General features: G+C 41.2%; 1 protein-coding gene across 1 annotated transcript in view; it reads left to right on the forward strand.

Annotated features, from left to right (window-relative positions):
* LOC101851570 (A-kinase anchor protein 9) overlaps window positions 1-21,554 on the forward strand; it is a gene marked incomplete in the record, with an annotated part of 155,691 nt that overhangs the window by 89,517 nt on the left and 44,620 nt on the right. Inside the window, 10 exon segments of the mRNA XM_035969062.1 lie at window positions 1,205-1,423; window positions 3,202-3,372; window positions 4,895-5,878; window positions 8,511-8,807; window positions 9,361-9,541; window positions 10,222-10,373; window positions 10,697-10,849; window positions 11,804-11,911; window positions 12,517-12,732; window positions 13,730-20,745. Coding sequence (XP_035824955.1) covers window positions 1,205-1,423; window positions 3,202-3,372; window positions 4,895-5,878; window positions 8,511-8,807; window positions 9,361-9,541; window positions 10,222-10,373; window positions 10,697-10,849; window positions 11,804-11,911; window positions 12,517-12,732; window positions 13,730-20,745 — 9,497 coding nt within the window.

Genomic DNA, 21,554 nt, shown 5'->3' on the forward strand with positions numbered 1-21,554 from the left:
ACACACACACACACACACACACACACACACACTCACTCTCTCTCACATACACGCACTCTCTCTCACATACACGCACACACACACACACTCGCACATTCACACACACGCCTATGTTTACGTTTACACTCGCACATGGGTGGTTTTTGGATGCCCTGGTATAGTTACCTTATCAAACATCTATTATCCTTATATCTCTTGACCTTCCTTCGTTTCTTTGTAAGTTACTCTCTGGTAAATACTCTAATCTTCGGCACCTAGATCTATATAATGACTTGTTTGTGTCGCAAGTGCTGTGACACTCGTTCTAAACCTTAACTTATACTGGCACACAGTTTGTCCATCGTTCCCTTTCCTTCTATCGATTGGAGATTAGACACCCCATAATATTATTATTCTTTCGAGTCCCCCAATTCTATTTTCCTCTTTTCCTTCTTTGACCTCGCACCGTTTAATCTTTCCCTTACTATTTTCTTGCACCCCACACCCACCCACTCGCCTTTGTCCCTTCCCCCTGTTCTGTTCGTTGTCACTGTGCTGTGATTAATTAAGCGCACGTCTTTTACACCTGGAAAAACATAATATATTTTGTCTTCGGGGAATCGATTTAGGGATAATTTCTTGACTGAACCTGTCTCTCTGTCAGTTTGAGTGTCTGTTGTCCGACCTTGTCTTTTTCTTTTTCAAACGTGAAGTGTCGAGTTTAGCACATTACACTGTAACTCGCCAGGCGTCTTTAGAAACAAAGTCTTGCCTTGACCCATTTCTCTCGTCGCTCTATCGTGCTAGAGTTCAGTCTTGTTCTTTCAGTTTGAGTGACTATCTCCCCATCCTGTCATTTCCTCTTTCAAACATTAAGTGTGGGTGGTTGGCGCGTGCCCTGATGTGGTTTGCTCCTTCTTTCCTATCAAACATCGATCGCCTTTTCTTTCCTCCTTTCTGTGTTTGTTACTCTCTTGTAACACCTCCAATCTTCCACACATGTATAACCTTATTGTGTTGCAAGTGCCATGAAGCTTGTATTAAAGCTAAAGCTAAAACATAAAGTGTCAAGTTTAACCCATTTTCCCCGTCACTTTATCGTTCCAGGGCTGAACCTTGTTACTGTCTGTTTAAGTGACTCTCTATCGTCCCCATCCTGTCATTTCCTTTTCCAAACATAAAGTGTCAAGTTAAACTCATTTCTCTCGTCACTCTATCGTTCCAGAGCTCAGCATGCGAGGCGAGCATCCCCGACCAGCAGCGTCCGGCCCCCGGCGAGCGAGCGTGTCTGGAGCAGCTAGCGGAGAGTGAGCGAGAGCAGCTAGCAGCGGCGAACGCTGAAATGGAGCAGCTACGAAGGGAAGTGGGCGCTTTGCTCAAGGGCCGCGGGAAAGAGGCTGATGCCGTGCTCAGGAAGCTGGACAGGATGAGAGACATTGAGGAGGTGAGGCTTAATCTGTCTGTCTGTCTGTCTGTCTGTCTGTCTGTCTGTCTGTCTGTCTGTCTGTCTGTCTGTCTGTCTGTCTGTCTGTCTGTCTGTCTGTCTGTCTGTCTGTCTGTCTGTCTGTCTGTCTGTCTGTCTGTCTGTCTGTCTGTCTGTCCGTCCGTCCGTCCGTCCGTCCGTCCGTCCGTCCGTCCGTCCGTCCGTCCGTCCGTCCGTCCGTCTGTCTGCCTGCCTGCCTGCCTGCCTGCCTGCCTGTCTGTCTGTCCCTTGTTTTTAAAAGAATCATCTTGAGTGATATTATTCAATGATATTATAATGCTTCATTTGAGCTCCCTCAGCAACAATTAGAACAACCATCCACTCTCTCAGAACGTTGTCTTTTACTTCGCGTGAGTGTTTCAGGGATGATCTTTCCAGTCGCTGTCGTTATTGCTTAAAGCATCAATTTTTGTGTACGAAGAATATTATCAGAATGATGCGCGACGTTTGGGACCCCCTGTGTGCGTGTGTGTGTATCTGTGTGAGTGTGTGTCTGTGTGTGTGTCTGTGTGTGTGTGTAGTTGTGTGTGTGTGCTTGTATTTGTGTTTGTATGTGTGTGTGGGGGGGGGAGGGGTCCTTTTGCAAATCAAAATGGTCTCAGGAATGTTCTTCTACACTTAGAGTTTCAAGAGTGTCAACTTGAACCGTCTATTTTTATGTGTCTCGTCTGAAAAAAAGTAAATATTATTGTGTTGGAGGCAGTGCAGCTAACATTTAATCTTGAGATAATAAGATTAAGAAATTTCTATGACTGTACATCCGCCTCGGCTGGAAAAAGCGCAGCTGTTGCCTCAGAATGTATGTCGACTGATATGGTCGTTTGAAATCAGGACATCAGCATGTGTGGTGTAACGGTTAGGCTCTTTGTTGTTGCATACAGGTGAATTGAGGTCGATTCCAAAGTGGAAAAGTTAGTTTATTTAAATCGAATATCTTTTACCAGTAGAGTGTCGTATCCGTTGTCGAACCCGGGCAGTCTGGTTTGAAGAGCCTGATTCCTTAATTATGTAGAAGCGGACTGAAACACTTATTATGGAACCATAGAATAATAGAATGAGAGTTATCCTTTTGGTTATGTCATGTGTATGATTCTTAAGATTTGCAATTAGAATTCAAGATATTCAATTCGTTCTCTGTGCTGTATGGTGCGACTCTTTAAATCGAAATAAAAGTTAACCATGTCCGATGTCATATAATATTCTCTTTGTGATGTTTATCTGGAAGTTTTTTGGTTGCTAACGATGTATTTGTTGTAGGTGTGATTGGTAGAGAAGGAGGGTAAGCTCTGTATTTTCTAAAAGTGACAATTCTATGCTAGCTCTCTTCTAGTTGTGACTTCGACGTGGAATCCTAGTGCCTGCCACCCACCTCCCGCTCTTCCTTGGACGTTTTTGTCCCCCCTCTCCAGAGCAATTATTATGTTGAAGTGGTATTGGGCAGGCTATAGTTCCCTTTTAATAATATTATAGTAGGATTGTCTCTAAGAGGTTGGACCTTTCATTCTACCACTTTCGTCTAAGATAGGACTGAACCGGAGTGGTGAAAGGTAATGAAAACCCCTCACACAAATCTTGTTCAAGAGGTCTGTCATTGTAGATTTGAACCAGGGTCTCTCCTCCCTGAGCTCAGTTTGATGTCAATCGGACTGCTGAGATACTCAACTATGATGACAGTAGTTCTCCAATAGTTACATCAGCACTGTTATATTATTTCCGCCTTCACTTTTCCGACCACACAGAATGCAGCTTCACTGGAGGCAATGGCCCATGAGCTTCAGATGAAAGTCGTTTCTCTGCAAGAAGAGAAAGACTCACTTCAAGAAGAACTTGCTTTACGGGGTGCCAAGTCTCCCAAGGGGGACAAATCTACGGCTGCTGCCAGGGAGAGACAAGAAAATCTTGAGTTGAAGGTATTTCTCAGCTTGAGTCTGTTTTCCTTTGATGTTTTACTGTCTCATGTTTGTGGGACATGGATGGTTAAAAGTTGTGTATTTTTCTGTGATTGTCTTAGCACACAGCGATTGTGTTGTCAGAGTGAATCATTGTTTCTGACATGGCTTTAACGTCCTTGTGTTTTTCGTTTCTTCTTGTACATAAATTACTGTTCCTTTTATCAATTAATGTTGTTCTGCAATAGAAAATTATGACTTGTGTAATCCAGATTAATCAACGTATTTTATATACCTCCCACTCTTTCGATATAATATACATCACTTCCTGCCTCTCCCTTTTTATTCACGCACCTTATTATTTCGAATTTTATGTTTTTATTACTTGGGTTGAATAATAAATAGGACAGGTTACAGTTTTCCTCATAGACCAGGATATGCAAATCTCATTGTCTAGGCTTGATTGTTTTGATTTTGCCTCAGGCTTTGGAGTACAGGAACACACGCGTAATTGCGTAGATCTTTAACTCTCCTAAAGCCAGTTTTCTTCTTTTGTGTCGTATTTTACTTTTGACAAAAATAGCGCTGCAGTAAACTGTGGGCGTTTTTCCACTTAAAGCGTCACATACGTTGTTTTTGCACGGTAAGTTTCTCCTTATCAACGTCCGTAGCCAGAGCTGTCTGAATCATTTACAATACTCCTAGACTCAACAGCTGTTTGGTCCCAGGATAGAGCCTGTCCAAGGCCTCCGCTTTGTCCGGGGCCATTTTCCACTGTGCTCTGTTGTGGGTCACTCGCCTTTTCTCAGTGCTTTCTGTTCAGTTTTGAACGTCTGGGCGCTGTTTATTGTGTTTTCCAGGTGGTATTATATTGTAACCGCTCATGTGTATACTTCTTTCATTAACATTGTATTTCTTCCTTATGTCACGCAGCTGTATACAAGTCGCTGATGTTGACTTTGTAACTTTATTCCTTTTTATGTTGTCATTGGTTGGTTCCATCAGGTCTATTAACCTGACGTGTTTCATTTTTTTTCAGACTGTCTAACAAAGATGACACTCTAAAGTATGAATGTATAATAATATATCATAACATTTGTTCATCTTTATCATGCTTTATTGATTTCCGAAGTCAAGTAATTAATGATTATAACAATGATCTTGTATTATTCTCAGAAAGCTCAAGACAGTTTTTTGCTAACATTTAAAATGCTTGAGGGTTTTTTCGTGGGGGGGGGGGGCTACTTTTAACAATTTATATCCTGGCAACCTTTCGATCTTCTGTGGACAGTAACTTTTATCCTACTTTAAGTATTGAAAATTTACAAGTCGTTGAGTGTTAGGCACAATTTCTCATTTGAGATACTTGTATACTTGCAAAGTCACTTGATGTAAAAGTCTACAACATTAATTTCATTTTATACACGTCCGTAGATTTATTGACCTAAAACTTTGGAAGACAGAAAATCCTGTGTACCCAATCTCCTCTCACGTGACTAACCAGGGTGTGCTTTCTCCTCGCACTCTCCTATCACTCTCACAGGTGGAGATATCTCGTCTGGTGAGCGCCGAGACAAAGCTCTCGGACGAACGTAATGTTTTACTCGAGCAGCTGGAGGACTGGAAGGTTCAGTATGAGCATCTGAAACACCAACTAGATATTGTAACACGTCAACAACAGACCTTGAAGGTCAAAGTTCATGACAGCACGTCAAGCGGCGACTCTACTCCTGCCTCCCCGTCTTCCTCACCCTCTCAGTCCCCCAAGAGATTGTCTAAAGACAGAAAGTCAAAATCTAGAGGAGGAGATGATTCCACACCTCAGTCAAAGAAAAGGAAAAGTAGTGTACCAAACGAAAATTCAAATTCGCTAAAGAGTTTTAGGAGCTTTGGTGATATTAAATCAGTAGCCGAGGAACAAGTTATCACCAGGACCTTCAAGAGCACTGAAAATGTGCAGCCACTGAAATCTGAAGATAGTGGTAAGGAGGAAAAGATGATGAAAAGGATCTCCCAGTTAGAATCAGAGCTAAAAGGAATGAAAGATGAGAACTCTTTGCTTCTGGACCAGCTGAAGCAATCGGTCATTGAGAAAAGCTCAGAGGCGGAAGCAGACCAACAGATGCTGCTGGACCGGTTAAGAGCCATGGACTCTGAGCTAGACTTACTTAGGAGAGAGAATGTGGCTCTGGCTCAACAGCTGAGACAGCGCGTGGAGGAATTTCAAGACAGTCAGGACGAGATGAGTCCTCGAGTGTCGGAGCTGGAGGAGTACTGTGAAGACCTCCAGGAGAGACTCCACTCCGCAGAGTGCGGCGAGAGACATCTCCGAGAGAAACTGCGACTTGTTGAAAGCAGCATTGATGAAGCAGAGTCCAATGAGATGGCCATCAGGGAAGAGTATGAAAAGTTGGTTGCGAGAGAAGCTGAGGCAAAGAATCACATCCTCGAGCTACAGAGGACAGGCCGTGAGTTGAGAGACATCATCCTCGACAAGGATATTGTGGAACAGGCTCTGAGGGATAAGGTACGCTCGAGTTCTGGTGGCATTTGATCTAACATTGCAACTGATGGCCTTGGTGGAATGCTCCTACACGTTTGGAATTTTGGCATGCTTCTCTCCCCCCATTCCTCTCCATAGAACGATGCGTGTTTTGGATGCTAATTGATTGACATGTTAAGAAAACATACTTTTTTGAAGCAAAAAAGACTTACTAAGTCATTATAGACTGTAATATTTATGGAATGCTTTCTCTCCTCCCACCTCCCCCCAACTCAGTTCATTGTATTTTTATTGAGAAGTGTTTAGTGATAGAAAATATTAACATTGGACATCTAATCTATTGTTCTATAGCTCGAAGAACAAAAAGCACCAGTTTCTTATCTTCATTGTTGTTTCTTGCTTTTCAGAACTAAGAAAAATACTATGCATGAAAAATCTAATGCCACATTGGCTATTTTAATAATTTTTATGCATTTTGAGCACTGTCGCTTACTATCGGTTTGAATTTCTTCTTACCGAGATTTACTCTTTGGGGAAGGGGAATAAGTAAAAGTTATTTGGTTTGAAAAATCCACGGAGCAATCAGGTGATGTTCAGCTGTGGGTTGGTGGTCTCAGTTTTGTTCATGTATCAGCATAATGGTATTGATAAACTGCCCAGTTTGGTACATCATGGGTTAGACTGCAGCTTGTTTAGTCCCTCGGTATTGCTTGATTAATTATTTTTTTGTGGTTTGAACATGTGAAAATATAAGGCTTTTACTCTATTTACTCTATTATCTGTATTTGAGGAGTGTGGTGGCAGCTACTATATTGTGGGTTAGAAGAGTCTGTATCCTCAAGTGGTGGTTAGTGTTGTTTTTTTCTCCTTTAAATATTTGTTTTCCGGATATTTGCGGTGGGCTGTTCTTTTCTGGGATTTTGCTACTCTTTCTGCTCTTGTCCAACAACCCCCCCCCCCCCCCCCCCAATTTTGACTTCCTACTTTTCCACCTTAATATGATGTTATTTGTGTATGGTGGTTGGACGAAGAAATTTGCCTCTTTTGCTCGCGTCGACAGCAAAGTCTAGTTTTTTTTTGCTGTGAAGAGCCAAAAATGGGAAAATATTTTGCTTGTTTTCTTATTCTCAGCCTCTTGCTTTTCCATGGCAGCTTAAGAGCCTTCTTTCAGGTATCTGGTTTTCTTGATTCTTTCCAACTCCGTAGACTTGCGTGTGCACTCTGTGAGATCTAATGGTAACTTAAGATATGAGTTTTACCTGTATAGAATTCTCATTTATTCAATTTTTCAATTTAGGTTTGTGATATGTTTAATAATGACAAAGAAGAGATGTATTATCTTCTGTAAGGAGCAATCTGGTGAAGTCCAACCGTGGGTTAGTCATATCTGTTTTGTTCATGTATCAGCATAATGGTATGAGGAAATTCCCCTTATGTTCTTTTCATTTGGCTCTGGACAATTTTTCCCTCCCTTTTTTCCCAACATGTGGTTTTTGAGCTCTCTGTTTTGTTGGATGAAGAGTACTTTGTTTCCTGATGATGGCTGTCTGTTTCTGAGTACACTGCTTGTTCTATCTCTCTTTTCATTTTTTGGTCGTTTTTCCACCGTCTTAATCCTATTGTCTGCAGAGTGCATAATTTATGATCTAATAGTGTTGACAAGACCGTAAAAATATCTACTAGACCAGTGAAACGCCAATTTTATGCAGCAATGCTCAGAGCTCAGGCAGCACTTGTCAGTAAACTGTTTTCACCACCATCTGTCTTGACTTAGTTTCTTTGTGGTTTGTTTGCTTACATTAGCCGTAGCTCCCATTCTGGCATGCACCTTTAGAGTATGTAGATCTCACTGTCAATGTCCGAGTTTTTAAATGTATGTTACCACACATGAATTCTCATACAGTGTTTAAGTTGAAAAGGTTTTACTCACCAACAATGAACTGACTGTTTGATCTCTAATAATCTCTCACAGACTGACAAAAGTGATGTGCCAAATGTCCACATTTTCTTATATATTTGTGATGTGTGAAGATTGTAGTTTGATGCATTTCCAACTGTATCTATTATTCTTTTTTATTGCACGTAACAGTTTGCAGTTTAAAAATCTTTTTTTTGGTTGTAATTATGTGGCAATGATTTCTTTAATTCATACTTTATTTATTGATAGATTTTGTCCTCTTTTAATGTTTTAACAGGCACAACAGATCTCATTGTGTTTATATTCATATTCCTGTTAAAAATTGTTATACATTGTACATTAGCTTTGGTGGTATGACCAGGAAGAATCTCAAACATTTATGACAATGCTGTCTTAATTTGTTTTTACTCCTGTCTTTTACTCAGGTATTCAAACAAAGGAGTGGGCACAAAAGAATATATATAATTAGGATTGAGAGTAAATTCCTAAGACTGAATATTTTTAGTAGATAAGGAAAAATATGATATATAAAAGAATATCAAACTTTACTATGGATTAGTAAAAGCCAAAATCTTTCTTCAACAATTATTTTTGATATGGTATCTTTCATCTTGTTTAATACACACTGTTGACCTCATGATTTAAAACCCTTTGTTTCATTTTGCAACATATGCTCTATGTGAAATTTGCTTTATCAACTTGATGACTGTCTCACACTGCTGTACATGGTGTCTTTAGGTGGACTTTCTCCAAAAGGCTGAAGCTGCGTCTGTTCAGAGAATTGAAGAGCTGGAGGTTGTGGAGAAGGACTTGCGGGAGCAACTAGAGCAACAACGCTTGGGCGAAGGTGGCAGCTCCCAGCGGGACCTCAACAAGATCCAGGAGCTCAAACATCAGTTGACTTTCCTGGAGACGGACAACAAAGCTCTGTCCTCTCGTGTAGCCGAGCTCGAGGAGAATGAAGAGATCCTGCGGGAGAACTGGCGCCGGGTGGCCGACGAAGACTTCAATAGGACTCAGTGTTTGGAGGAAAAGGTGAGCTGCCTTAGTCAGAGACTAAGAGCAGATTTTTTCCCTTACATTTTGTTATTATTTCTAAGAAGAGAGCAACAGTCGGATGGGAAAATATAGTGATACTTCTGAATTATCCACAACTTTTGTTTGCTCTCTTTTTGGGTTGTAGGGGTCACAGTAGGGAGGATGGAGGGAGGGTGGAAAACAGACCTTTTATGAGAATCAAAATTTGAGGACCATCAGATTCTAGAGTTGTGTTGCAGGGAGGGTGGTATTTCTCTGATGTCCATTTTAAAGCCAATTATATCCAGTATACTAAGTAGGCCTACTGTTGTAATAGTAGTTCTTGGTAATTTGGAAAATCTTATCGTGAAAGGATTACTGTTTGGTTTTGATAAGCATTGTCATCTGAAAAGAGAGAGAAACCTGGTGCTGTGTTTGAATTCTTTTTGTGTAGAATCCCAGACATGATGCAGTTTATCCACAGTCTACATTTGTGCCAAATGACTGCTTTTAGATTGGTAAGCACTAGTGCTGACAATCTAAAACCACATATTTAACTTTTTCTACACAGGTTCGAATGCTTGAGTCTCTAAACAGAGATCTGAGATCAAAATTGACAGATGCCCAGGAGTACTTTGTCATCAACACCATCCCAGGGTCAGAGACGACTTTGGCGGCTGAATTAGCTCAATCCCAGGCCAGCGCTCCAACACAAGGCACCTCAGACATAAGCAATGATAGTGGCAACAAAGGTTTGTCCTTGCAAATCATGTAGTTAAGGCTTTTAGAAAGTTCCTACTAGAATTTGTTCTGACATCTCCTGTCTCCTTTGGTGGTGCAGTTGGTTATGCACTTTGTTGTACACTAAGTTTTGCAGTTCATACCAAAATGAAGTCAAAATTTTCTCTTCTGTCTTGGAATATTTATTCCTGTTCAGGTGACAAGAATGAAATCCGAAGAGCCATTCAGATTCCTTTTGAAAAAGTAAACTGTAATTTGTTTGTTTTATCTTTCTTCTTATCCTTTTCTCTCACCTGTTCATGTCTAGAGAAATTCTAGGTTATAAAGAAATATGCCTTTGTTCACATTTTAAAATTAAATACATATCATGTATGAAATAATTTCATGCCAGTGTTAATTCCACCGGAATATGACATGCTCAGCCGAAGGGGATGTCAAACAAATGATGATGGGCATATTGTTGATGCACTGTGGATTGGCATAATCACAGTAATCTGTATTGGCATTACGTTGTGGATTGGCATGGAATGAGTTAAGAAAAAGGGGAAAGTCTGGACGGTATTATAATAGAAAATTACATCTTTATAATGAAATATTGAAATGGCAATAATTTAAGATCTAGTTGATGGAGTCATTTTAATCAGGAATAGAGAGGATGAATGGTTGAACTTGTTCCTTTCTAACAATGCAGGAGAGGACAACCAGGAGGAAGAAGTAGGTCAGCTTCAGGAGCAAAAAGTCCTGAAAGAAAAAGTTCGCAAATTGGAACGAAAACTGAGTGATGTGTCCGAGATGAAGAACTCAAAGATAGAGACTCTGCAAGAAAAGATTGTGAGCCTAAAGGTAAGGCATCCTGAAAGTCTTTATGCTGAATGATCTGCCTCACATTTGTGGTATTTGTCTTCTGATATTCAATTTTTTTCTGTTTATAAAAAATTGTCATGCCCCTTACAGTAGTATGTTGATGATAAATCTATTTGTATGTGAAGAAGCCTTGTTTGTAACTTGTTATTAGCTCATGTTTTTTTAAGGATATGAAACAAGGCCCTCTTGAAATTTTTGTATAATTGTTGTTGATTTTAACTGAAGACATGTGTCTGAACACAATATAGTACCTTGCTTGTACATCCCATTTTACTCATTGATTTCATTTTTATTCTCTTCAGGAAAATGAAATCAAACTCAGCGAGACAATCTCAGAGATGGAGATGACAGAGAGAGAGATCAGGGCAAAACTAGCACTCTACGAGAGTTCAGAGGTCACAGTGGAGAAAATGCTGAAGTATCAGAGCAAGATTGAAGAGCTGAGGACTTCTCAGGTAACATGTTGTTAGTGTTGACAACTGTAATACCTTACTTGACACAATGTAGGCCATTTTGAAGATGGATCTCTAGTTACCTTTCAGGATACTTGCCTGAGAGGTAATATTCCGTGAAGGACAAGAAAGATGATTCTGTACCTAGTGCCTTTGACTTGTGTGGCAGATTGTGTTTGAAAACTTCTCGGCCTGGCTCACAGATACGAGCAGGCTTGGCCTTCCTTCAAGTGCGCTGTTGACTTTAAGTGTCCAATGTTACAGGATTACATATTCACTTCTTGTGAATTGTCACTTGGATTTTGGTGATATATTTGAAAAAGAATGAAAGTAGCTGTCAATTTTATTGTTTGAAAAGTTAAGAGGCTTAGAAAATGTCTTTTTCATTAACTGTCATTTTCAAAGCATTTTGTGTGCCTCCTAGGTTTTTCTTAGTGAAGAGAAAAGGGTTTGGTTTAAAAAAGAGATCAATGAGAAACTTTGTGTCTGGAAACTGCTTTACAAAGCTTTTTTGCCTTCAGTTCATGGTCAGTCCCTGAGTTTTGGGTAGGGCTCATAATATATGAACAAACTTCATTCAAAAGAAATTGTCAGTAGGTGGTAACATCGTGTTTGCTTCTTTGGTATTAATGAATTGTTCATGGTTTTATAATTATGGAAAAAGGTCTGTATAAAGGATTGAATTTAACAAGCTTTTGGTATGAAACTAAAACTGATAAAATATAAATGCATGCATAGAAACAATCTTGAATTTTTGAAAATGATAATAACACTATGAGATGGGAAATATTATATCTAGTCAGCAACAGAGGAACCTGTGCTGAAACTTCTAGCAAGAAAATGTTATCTTTCTATAAAGACTCAATTGTGCTTGGGTTTGTTCTTCAATAGTGCTGGCCAGAGTTTTTTTTTCTCCCTAATATTTGCTTCATTTGGTTAACTTCTGAATTTTGGCAGGAGTCCTTGCTGGACCAACTGGAAAGTATGGAAAACCAGGAGATGACCCTGCAGGAGAAGATGCAGGAGATGGAGAGAACTTTACGCGGGAAGATTGTAACCCTTGAGGTGAGTGACAGAGATTGGCATAGTTCAGTGTTTCCACTGAGGAAAGTTCAGCACGGATGAAGCAGTATGCTTCTTATTGGCACAATACGTCTTTTATGTTATTACCAAGTAGAACTGTTGTTGTGGGTGGTTGATGGGTGCTCTGGTGTGGTTTGCTCCTTCTTTCCCATCAAACGTCTATCGTCCTTACCTCTCCTCTTTCTTTTTTTGTGTATGTTACTCTCTTGTAACACATCTATACTTTGGCACCTTATATGATCTTATTGTTTTGCAAGTGCCGTAAAATGCTTACCAACTGTTGTTGGCTACTTTGATCAGAGAAATTTTCTTCCTTTTTTGTCATTTGCTGTTTGAAGCTTTAACACTTTGCAGTCACACAGCCAGCAGTACAAAATATCCCATCTGGTCACTCTGCTAGGAGAGTGACTGCAACGAACTTCTTGGGCCTGGCGCAGGACATGAATGGATAATTTTCACCGTCGCATTATTGCCCCAAGTGACCGCAAAGTGTGAATTGCTGTTGGTAATATAGATAGTAAAGCGCTTACAGGAACAGTATGAATGAAGTTAATGCTTTGAATTATCCCTTGTTTTCTTATCCACAGGTTGAAATGAAAGGCTATAAACAGAAAGAGTTGAAGGCAGCTGGTAGAATACGTGAGTTGGAAAAACAAGAGAAGGAACTGACGGACAAGGTGGCCCAGCAAGCAGAGAAGGAAAATGGACTTTATGTGAAGATCTCCACTCTGATGGATGAACTCAAAGCAGTGAAGGACGAGAATGAAACCATGAAGACGCAGCTGTCAGAAAAAGAGGACAAGGTAAGCGTCTCCTTTTTTTTTCTAGGTTTTAGGTTTGTAGTTACCTGAAGAACAACTTGTGGTGTGTATGCAACATTTTCAGAGCTCTGTAGACGAAGTTTTTGCAAGAGAAGGGAGGAAATAGAGAAAAGAAAATAGCACAAACCAAAAATTAAAAATACTTTGGACTGGTTCATGTTCTGTTACTGTGGGTATGTTCTTTACTCTATATCTCCGAGGGGGTATACCCACTACGCTGGAGGCCATTTTTTGGTGCTAAATCTAAAAATGACAAAAACGTCATTAAATGGATCATTTAATGGATACTAGCAAACTTATTTTGATAGTTCTTCATCTAATGAATGAACATCCAGTATAAGAGACTTGTTTTCGGCAATTGCCGAAAAGTAATTTGATGTCAAAGACGTGGTAAAGGAATGTGCCCGAGCCGCTGTCAGGCACAGGGGTTCTGACCGCGAGCCACTGGGAGTGGCTTGCCGGAGATAAAGAGTTAAGTTGCTCTTGTGTACAGCTGTTGTAAAAGCCATGTGGTGTTTTGAAGTTTCTATACCTTTTGAAAAAGTCTCACATGATTTTACAGTTACTCTCTCAGGAGTCTTGTTATTCTTTAGTACCACAGTCTCAGTCCCCCAAGCAACGTTTAGCCATATGGGTGTATCTTGTGTCCCAATTTTATCTCTGCTTATTTTGAAGTACAATTTACAGCTCAGTGAATTGAGGTAATGATGGTAAGTTCCCTTTCCTAGGAGTGCAGTTTTCTATCACATGGTTTTGAAAATTAGGGTCATGATATTACGACTATAAGTCGGAGGTTATAACAATTCAACTAAGATCAACTAGTCATTTTGCTGTCCTCCATCCTCTCTCTTCCTTTAAGTATTGATTAAAAGTATAAATGTTGAACAATAGCAGTATTATTCTACTACTTGTTTGACCCAAGTTTGCGAGTAAGACTTAATTAAATTTGTAAACTGGGTTTTTTTTGGTGTTCTTCCAGGTCCGCAAGTCCAAGCTGCTTGAAGTGAAACTCCTGGAAATTGAGATGGAATTTGGCAAGAAATCCTCTGCCCTGAGCACTAAGCTGCGCCATAAAGAGGAAGAACTGAGACAGCGAGAGGTGGCTCATGATCAGGAGCTAAAGTCTGTCCGCGAAGTACTCTTGCAGCAGGTGTCAGAGCAGAGTCATCGCGTCACCATAGTGGAGGGCATGTTTGCCCAGAAAGAGAGAGAGTTGAAAGTCACCATGTCATCTTTGGAAGATTCAGTTAATGATATCACTTGTGAGAGAGATGAATTTGAGAAAAAAGTGAAGGAACTGACAGAGGTAAATGAATCATTGAAGGAGAAAGAAGAAGGATATGAGAAGGAGCTTGTGATTTTGTCAGAAGAAGTGAGATCGATTAAGTCAACAGAGGAGGATGGTGAGGTAAAAATGACAGAGATGAAAGAGAATGTAGAGAAAGAAACAAAGAGAGCCGAGGAGGCTGAAAATAGGGTGAAAGATTTAGAAAACGAATTGGAGAAAGAACGACAGACTGTTCTTGATATTGAAAATAAAATGGTCACTATGAAGAATGATATCTCCGAAAAAATGAAGAATATTGAAGTTAGCTTCATTGAGAAAGAGCAAGAATATGAAAAAGAGAAGCAGTCTTTGAGAGATGAACTGAAAGTGAAGAATGACAGAGTAACTGAACTGCAGAGAGAGCTTGAGAAAACAAGCACACGTGTAGCTGAACTTGAAGCAGAGTGTGAAAAGGTCAAAACAGAGGCAGCATCAGGAGAGAGCACTGTCAGGCAGAGGTTACAGATGCTAGAGCAATCTTTGAGTGAGAAAGAAAAGGCATTCTCTCAGTTAGAGAGGGCCCACGAGGAAGCGAGTAAGTCAGTGGAGGAGAAGAGCAGCAGAATTGAGGAAATACTGAAAGAGAAAGATACAGCTTCAAATGTGCAAAAAGAAAAAATCACCACGATGAGCGCTGAAGTGACTGAACTGAGACAAATTTTGCAGGGTAAAGATATGGAGCTAGAAAGAATGAAAGAGTACGTTGCCCGCAAGAAACAGGAGCATAAAGATCAGATTTCTACCATGAAGGAAGATCGAGAGGCTCTGGAGAAAGAACTGAGAAACAAAGTCATGTTCCTGAACACTCAGCTCCTGCAGGAGGCTGAGGCTCGCGAAGCCCAGCAGTCCAGCCTGCAGGACCAGGAAGATAAGAAGTCCAATTTGTTGACGGAAGTGGGCCAGCTGAAGAAAGAGGTGGAGCAGCACAAGCTGGAGCTCATGGAAAAACTCTCTGAGTTGGAGCTGAAGAACAAGGACAGCTGTGAGCTTTCCCTGGAGCTTAGCCAGTCTCGCCACTCTATAAAGACCTTACAGCATGAATTTGATTCAGCCAGACAAAACTGGAGTAAGACAGAAAACAACTTGCAAAAACTTCTCAAAGAACGGGACCAGACATTGGATAAAACGAATAATGATCTCAACAATTTACAGATTCAGTTTTCTGAGGCTGAATCAAACCTTGCTGAAAAGGAGATGGCTCTAGAGGAAGTAAAGTCCAAGTGCAATCTCATGCAGCAAGAACTGTCAGAAAAAGAGCAGCTAGTGGAAGAGAAATTCCAAAGAGAGGTGGTGGTTCAAGAACAAATGCAGAAAAGTGAACTCCTGTTGCAGGAGAGAGGAAGAGAGAAGCAAGAACGTGAAGCTGAACTTGATCAGTTGAAGAAAACGATGGAGGAGAAAGAGTCCTTACTGAATCACAGTCTGCTTGAGAAAGAGGATCAAAAGTCCAAGTATGAACATTCCATGACAGTTATCTCTTGTTTAGAAAGCAAAGTGTCTGAACTTGAAACTGAGCTGTCTCAGGCTCACGACCGACTGCACTCGCAGGAGAAAGAACTTCATGAGAAAACAGGACATCAGAAACTCAAAGACAACGAAGTTGAAATCCTGCAGAAGAAGCTTGAGGAAGCTCAGAGAGAAGTCCAAGAAAAAAAATCTGAGCACTCAACGACACATTCCAAGATCTTGTCTGAGATGTCCACTAAAGAGCAAGAGTTGGCTCATGCCCGGGAGGAGCTCCAGAAATGCCTGCAGGACATCGAGCAGTGCAAAGTGGAGTGTATGAATAAAGAACAAGAACTTAATCAAAAGAACCAGACTTTTAACGAGCTCCTTCTGGAAAGGCAAGAGCTGACCTCACAGCTTGAGCAGCGGGACCAAGAGACAAAGACTGTGGAATCCAAGATGGCTTCGGTGCAGGAGCGTCTAGTGGAGGCAGAGAATCGCTACCGGGAGCTGGAAGCCATGTGTGCCAGCCTAGAGCTGCAGCTAGAGGAGAGGTTTGCTTCTGCCCAGAACGCTGAGAAAATCCTTGTGAGTAAAGACAATGAATTTCAAGAGTTGCAGTCGAAATTGCTGTTGGTCGAGAAACAGTACACTAATGTTTGCTCAGACTTGAAGAAACTAGAGGAGGAGTACAAAGAAATGGAATCAAAGCAGTTGACTATGGAGCAGAAGTATATTGACAACCAAACTACTCTTTTGAAGAAGGAAGAGGAATGTCAGCAATTGCAAAATAAACTAGCTGAGTTAAATACTGAATGCCAAACGCTGAAGACAGTGTCATCAGAAATGCAGAGTAAAATTTCTGACTATGAGGCACAAGTGAATTTAGCTGAACAGAAAAAAACAGAAGTTCACCAATCTGTTCAGGACTTAGAAGAAAAGTACAGAAAGTCGACTGCTGACATCAAAGCAACTGAAGACAGATTACTTCAAAGTAGAAATGAATGTAAAACACTCGAAAGTAAAGTCACCGAAACTGAAGCATTGATTAGGGACAGAAATGTTGAGTGTAATACTCTAAAATCTTCATTAGATCAGTCTGAGAAAAAATGTTTTAATGTGCTTTCAAAACTTGAGAAGACGGAATGTGATGTAAAAGAAGCACAAGAAAAATGTCAAGAGAAAGATAAGCAAGTGACAGATCTGCAGACCCAGCTGAGGGAGACAGAGCAAGTGTGCTTGTTGAACAGGTCCAGTCTGGAAGAGACTCAGTCCAAACTGAAAGAGAAATGCACAGAGAACGAAAGGCTGACTGTGAAACTGGAAGGCGCTCAAGGAAACATTGGAAAGCAAGAGACCAGAATTTCTGAGCTTTCTGAGAAACTGAACGCTGCCGAGAGAAAGGTGCAACAAAGTGTTCTTGAAACTGATGAGCTTAAAAATGCTATTTTGGTAATCGAAAATGCTATGAAGGAGAAAGAGAGTCATTACGAGGACTCTCAGTCTGGCCTGGAGTCTTTGGAACAAAAACATCTAGAGACTCAGATAGAGTGTGAGAACTTGAAGTCTAAACTGGAATACTTTCAGCAGCTCCTGGGGCACAAAGAGCAAGAGTGTGAGGATGCTGCCAGAAAAGTGAAGGACCTGGAAATCAGCTTAGAGCAAACGGGACAGGCTTTGCAAGACAATGAATCTGAGCTCTCTCAGATTCAAGAAAAACTTATTGAAAAAGAAGCAAAACTGAAAGATGCACAGGCCCGACTTGAACACTCCCAGAAGTCTGTAGCTTTAAGTGAAACATCTAGTCAGGAGTTCAGGGAGGAGGCAGAGACTCTGAGGTCAGAGGTGAAAAAGTTGCAGAGTACAAATGATGAACTGAATACAAAGTATACTCTTTTGAAAGAGTCTGAAGCAGACAAAGATGAACACTGCAACGAGCTGAAAATTAAGCTCGACTTATTGCAGAAGGAACAAAGCAAGACAGTTTCAGAAATGTTGAAAGACTTTAATAGTGTGAAGCTAGAATTAAGGGAAAGTGAGCAACTATTATGTGAGAGTAGAGCTGAGTTAGAAGATGTGCACACACACGTGGACACATTGACTCAACAACACCAGACTGAGTGTAAACAGCTGGTAGCTCAGAACCAAGCCCTTGAGCAGGAAAAACTCTCCACTTCTCAAGTTGTGGAGGACTTGAAGTCTGAGCAGCAAAGTCTTCTGTCTTCCATTCGAAGTTTAGATGATGAAAATGATGTTTTGAGAACAAAAATTGAGAATATGGAGAGGTCTTTGAATTCAAGTACTTCTGGCCATTCGGAATTGATGAAAACCAATGAGCACCTGAGAGAGCAAATTGATGATTTAGAGAAAGAGATAAAAGAGAAATCAAAGAGATGCGAATTTTTAGAGGCAAACTTACAAGAATGCAGTGTTGAAAAAGATGCTGCACTTGCTGAAGTTGAGCAATTAGAGAATGTAAGAAAACAATTAGAGACTGATGTTGCAAGTTTGCATGAAGAGTTGGAAGATGCATCAAAAGAGTTTGAAAATCTGAGGAATGGTTTTGAGGAAAGTAAATCAAGTATAGAAGGAAAAGTGAATGCAGTGACACAGAGCAAGGAAGGGTTGGAAAGTGACCTCCGGTCACTTCAGGACTCCTACAGTGAACAGTGTGTCACAATTGAAGAACAGTTGAAAAAACTAAAGGTTGCTGAGAAACAAGTAGATGAGCTCCAGAAAGAGATAGATATTCGTGAGTCAGAGTTGGGTTCTCTGAAACAGAAACTGCAGGACCATGACAAAAAGTTGACAAGTTCCAATGAAAGGATAAGGGACCTTGAAATTGCTGTAGAGCGATCAAATTCTGAAAAGAATGCTGAAAGTTTAAAGTGCAAAGCCTTGATCAGTGAAAAAGAAGAGGTTTCAGAGAAGTTGTCTGAATTAGAGGACGTTCACAAGCTAGCCAAGAGTAGCATTGATAGCCTTAAAAAGGAAGTGTCTGTTCTGAAATCTGAAAAAGAGGAGGCTGAAGTTCAGTACACTGAATGCCATGTAAAATTGTCTCAAGAATGTGCTGAGTCAAAGCAGCTGAGAGGCAGAATTGACAGTTTGCTCGGGGACAATGACAAACTTGAAAAGCAGTGTGATGAGTGGAAGCATAAATGTGAAGAAGTCAGTGTCAAAGACGTGAAGGAGGAGGTGAGTGAGGCTGCTGTGGATGAATCAGAAATTTGTGTTTCAGTAGTGGACTCTTTAAATTCTGCTCCTAAACGGAGGACTGATTCTAATGATAATGAAACACTCAATCCTGATAGTGCTGAACAAGAGTCGAAAATACAGAAGTTGATGGATGAAATAAGTGTGTACAAGGGTGGAGATGATATGAATCGAGAAAAGCTGCAGAATCTTGAGTTTGCCTTACATGAAATGCATGAGAGAGAGGCAAAATTGTTATCTCGTGTGGAAGAACTTGAAATGAAAGAGAAAGAGTTGTTAGAGCAGATAGCTGACATTGAGCAGACTGTGATCGTACCTCTCGAGTCAGAGAACCAGGAACTGAAAGATGAACTAAGTGTTGTAAGTCAGGAGAGGGACGATGCCTTTGCTGTGGCTGGTCTTGACGAGGATGATGGTGAGCAAGATGCAGAGTCTGTACGCAAAAGTCTGGAAGATGCTTTACTTCAGAAGGAAGAGCTGGAAAAGAAAATTGAGATTTTGTCAGAGGAAGTGGTTAGTTTTGAAAGTGAACGAGAAGCTTTGTTCCAGAAAATGTCAGAACTTGAAGTTTCGAAAATTGAGAATGAAGAGAAAATTGAAAGTCTGGAAGAGGATGTGCGGAGATTGCAGAATTTGGAGCAACAGAGGACAGTCGTAGAAGAGGCAGAGACAAGGCTCATGGACAGAGTTCTTGACCTTGAAGAAAGAGAACAGCTTCTCACTACTGAATTAGAGCAGCTCCGTAGCAACTCTCAAGGAGACAAGAAGACCGGTAGTTCAGGCATGCAGGAAAAACTGACTTATCTTCAACAGAAGAATGAAGTGCTTCAAGATGCAGAAGGGAGATACATGGATAAGATCATGGAATTGGAAGAAGCACAACACAGACTCCAATCTGAACTATCACATCTGAGATCACAGACAGCCTCAACCGAACAGTCTGTGGAGGAGCAAAAAACTAGGTCAGTTTCTGTTGAATCTCTCTCACAAGTGAATATTGGTGCTAAATTGCAAATCTCTATGTCACATGTCTCTGTAGACACTGCCGACTTGTCTGTCACGTCTGAGCACGCAATGACAGAGACAGAACTGTCACAGCGATTGAGTCTTCTCGAATCTGAAAACGAGAAACTTCAGTCAGAAGTGATTGACAGACAAGCTAGAATTGACTCCATGCAGGAGAAGATGGTGCTACTCCAAGACTCGGAGGCTGGGTTGATGGAGAAACTTTTGGAGATTGAAGGGCAACTGGAGAGCAGTAAAGCGAAAGATTTACTTGCTCATTCAGATTTGGATAAAAAAGTAGAAACTTTGATGGAGGAAAATGAGTTTTTGGCTGAAAGTGTTGAGAATTACAAGCAGCTTTTTAAGGAGGAGAAGGAGAAAGTCAATGACCTGCAGGACAAAGTAATGGAAGACAGCACTTTGCTGCAAGATTTGCAAGAAGCCCACGCTGAACTGGAGTCCACCCAGAAGATGGTTGAAGAGATTCAGTCAGAGTATGAGGACCAGCTTGCAGCGAAAGACGCAGAGCTCCAGCATATTGTGGTGCGCAACCACCAGTTGGAGAAAGATGCCACTGAGAAACAGCAACAGGAGAGGTTTGAGATGGACTTGACTAACGAAGCCAGAATGACGGAGCTTCAGGAGAGAGTGCAGCATCTTCTAAAGCAAAACGAGAAACTCCAGAAGACGGTAGAGTCTCAGAACCATGTGGAAGAGGATCTGAGGGCTCAAGATAAATTGCGGAGGCAGGAACTGCAGGGCAAAGTCGACGCCCTGACGCAGCGGAAGGAGGAGCTTCGTGTTCAGCACAAGGCGAGAGAGCAGAAGCTTCAGGCAGAGCTGGAGGTGGTGTCACAGCGGGAACAGTCAGCTGTCAAGAGACTCGAGGCTTTGGAGACAGAGCTCCGCGAGCTGAGACAAGCAGTGGCAGCACAGGAGAGACGCAGGGAGGAGGAGCAACAGTCAGATTCGGGACTGTCTGCAGATGATCCTCGTATACGGTGAGTCAGATTGTATGCTTCCTGGCTTTATCTGTTGTGGTTTTGTTTGGTTTGTTTTAGTGTATGTGAGTGTATATTATGTGTGTTTCTGTCAAAGAAGGGTGTTTTTGTTGTTGCTGCTGTGTGTTTGGTTGGTGTTCTGGTTATTGTTCATTGTATTTCATGTATTTCCTGTTACCTTTCCCTGGGCTCTGGATAATCTCAATATTTCTTCCGGCTGTTATTTTCTGGCGACTTATTTGTAGCTGTATGTGTTTAGCCCTTGGAATACCAAGGCTGCAATGCGATGCCCACCTTCTTGTCTACCTCAACATTCTCATTTATCTTTTCGCTGTGGTCTTAACGAAGCCCATTTTAGTCAGCCCTTTTTCTCACTATATACATTAAAGAGAGAGAGAGAGAGAGAGAGAGAGAGAGAGAGAGAGAGAGAGAGAGAGAGAGAGAGAGAGAACTCTTTGCTTCAAATGCTAAGCAGTAGTAGTGTACAAGTTCTATTTCTCACCGAATTTCCATACCCTTACAAATTCATTATTGCTCGTAGTGTCCAAACTCACAACTACATTTCAATGGTCTTGCCAGGAACAGACACACACACATGCACACACACACACACACACACACACACACACACACACACACACACACACACACACTCACACCCCCCCACACCCACACCCACACACACACCCACACACACACACACACACACACACACACACACACACACACACACACACACACACACACACACACACACGCGCGCGCTCACACACACATACACATACATGCACACCACAGGCATACACACG

Source organism: Aplysia californica, unplaced genomic scaffold (genome assembly GCF_000002075.1).
Source record: "Aplysia californica isolate F4 #8 unplaced genomic scaffold, AplCal3.0 scaffold00110, whole genome shotgun sequence".
Lineage (NCBI taxonomy): Eukaryota > Metazoa > Mollusca > Gastropoda > Aplysiida > Aplysiidae > Aplysia > Aplysia californica.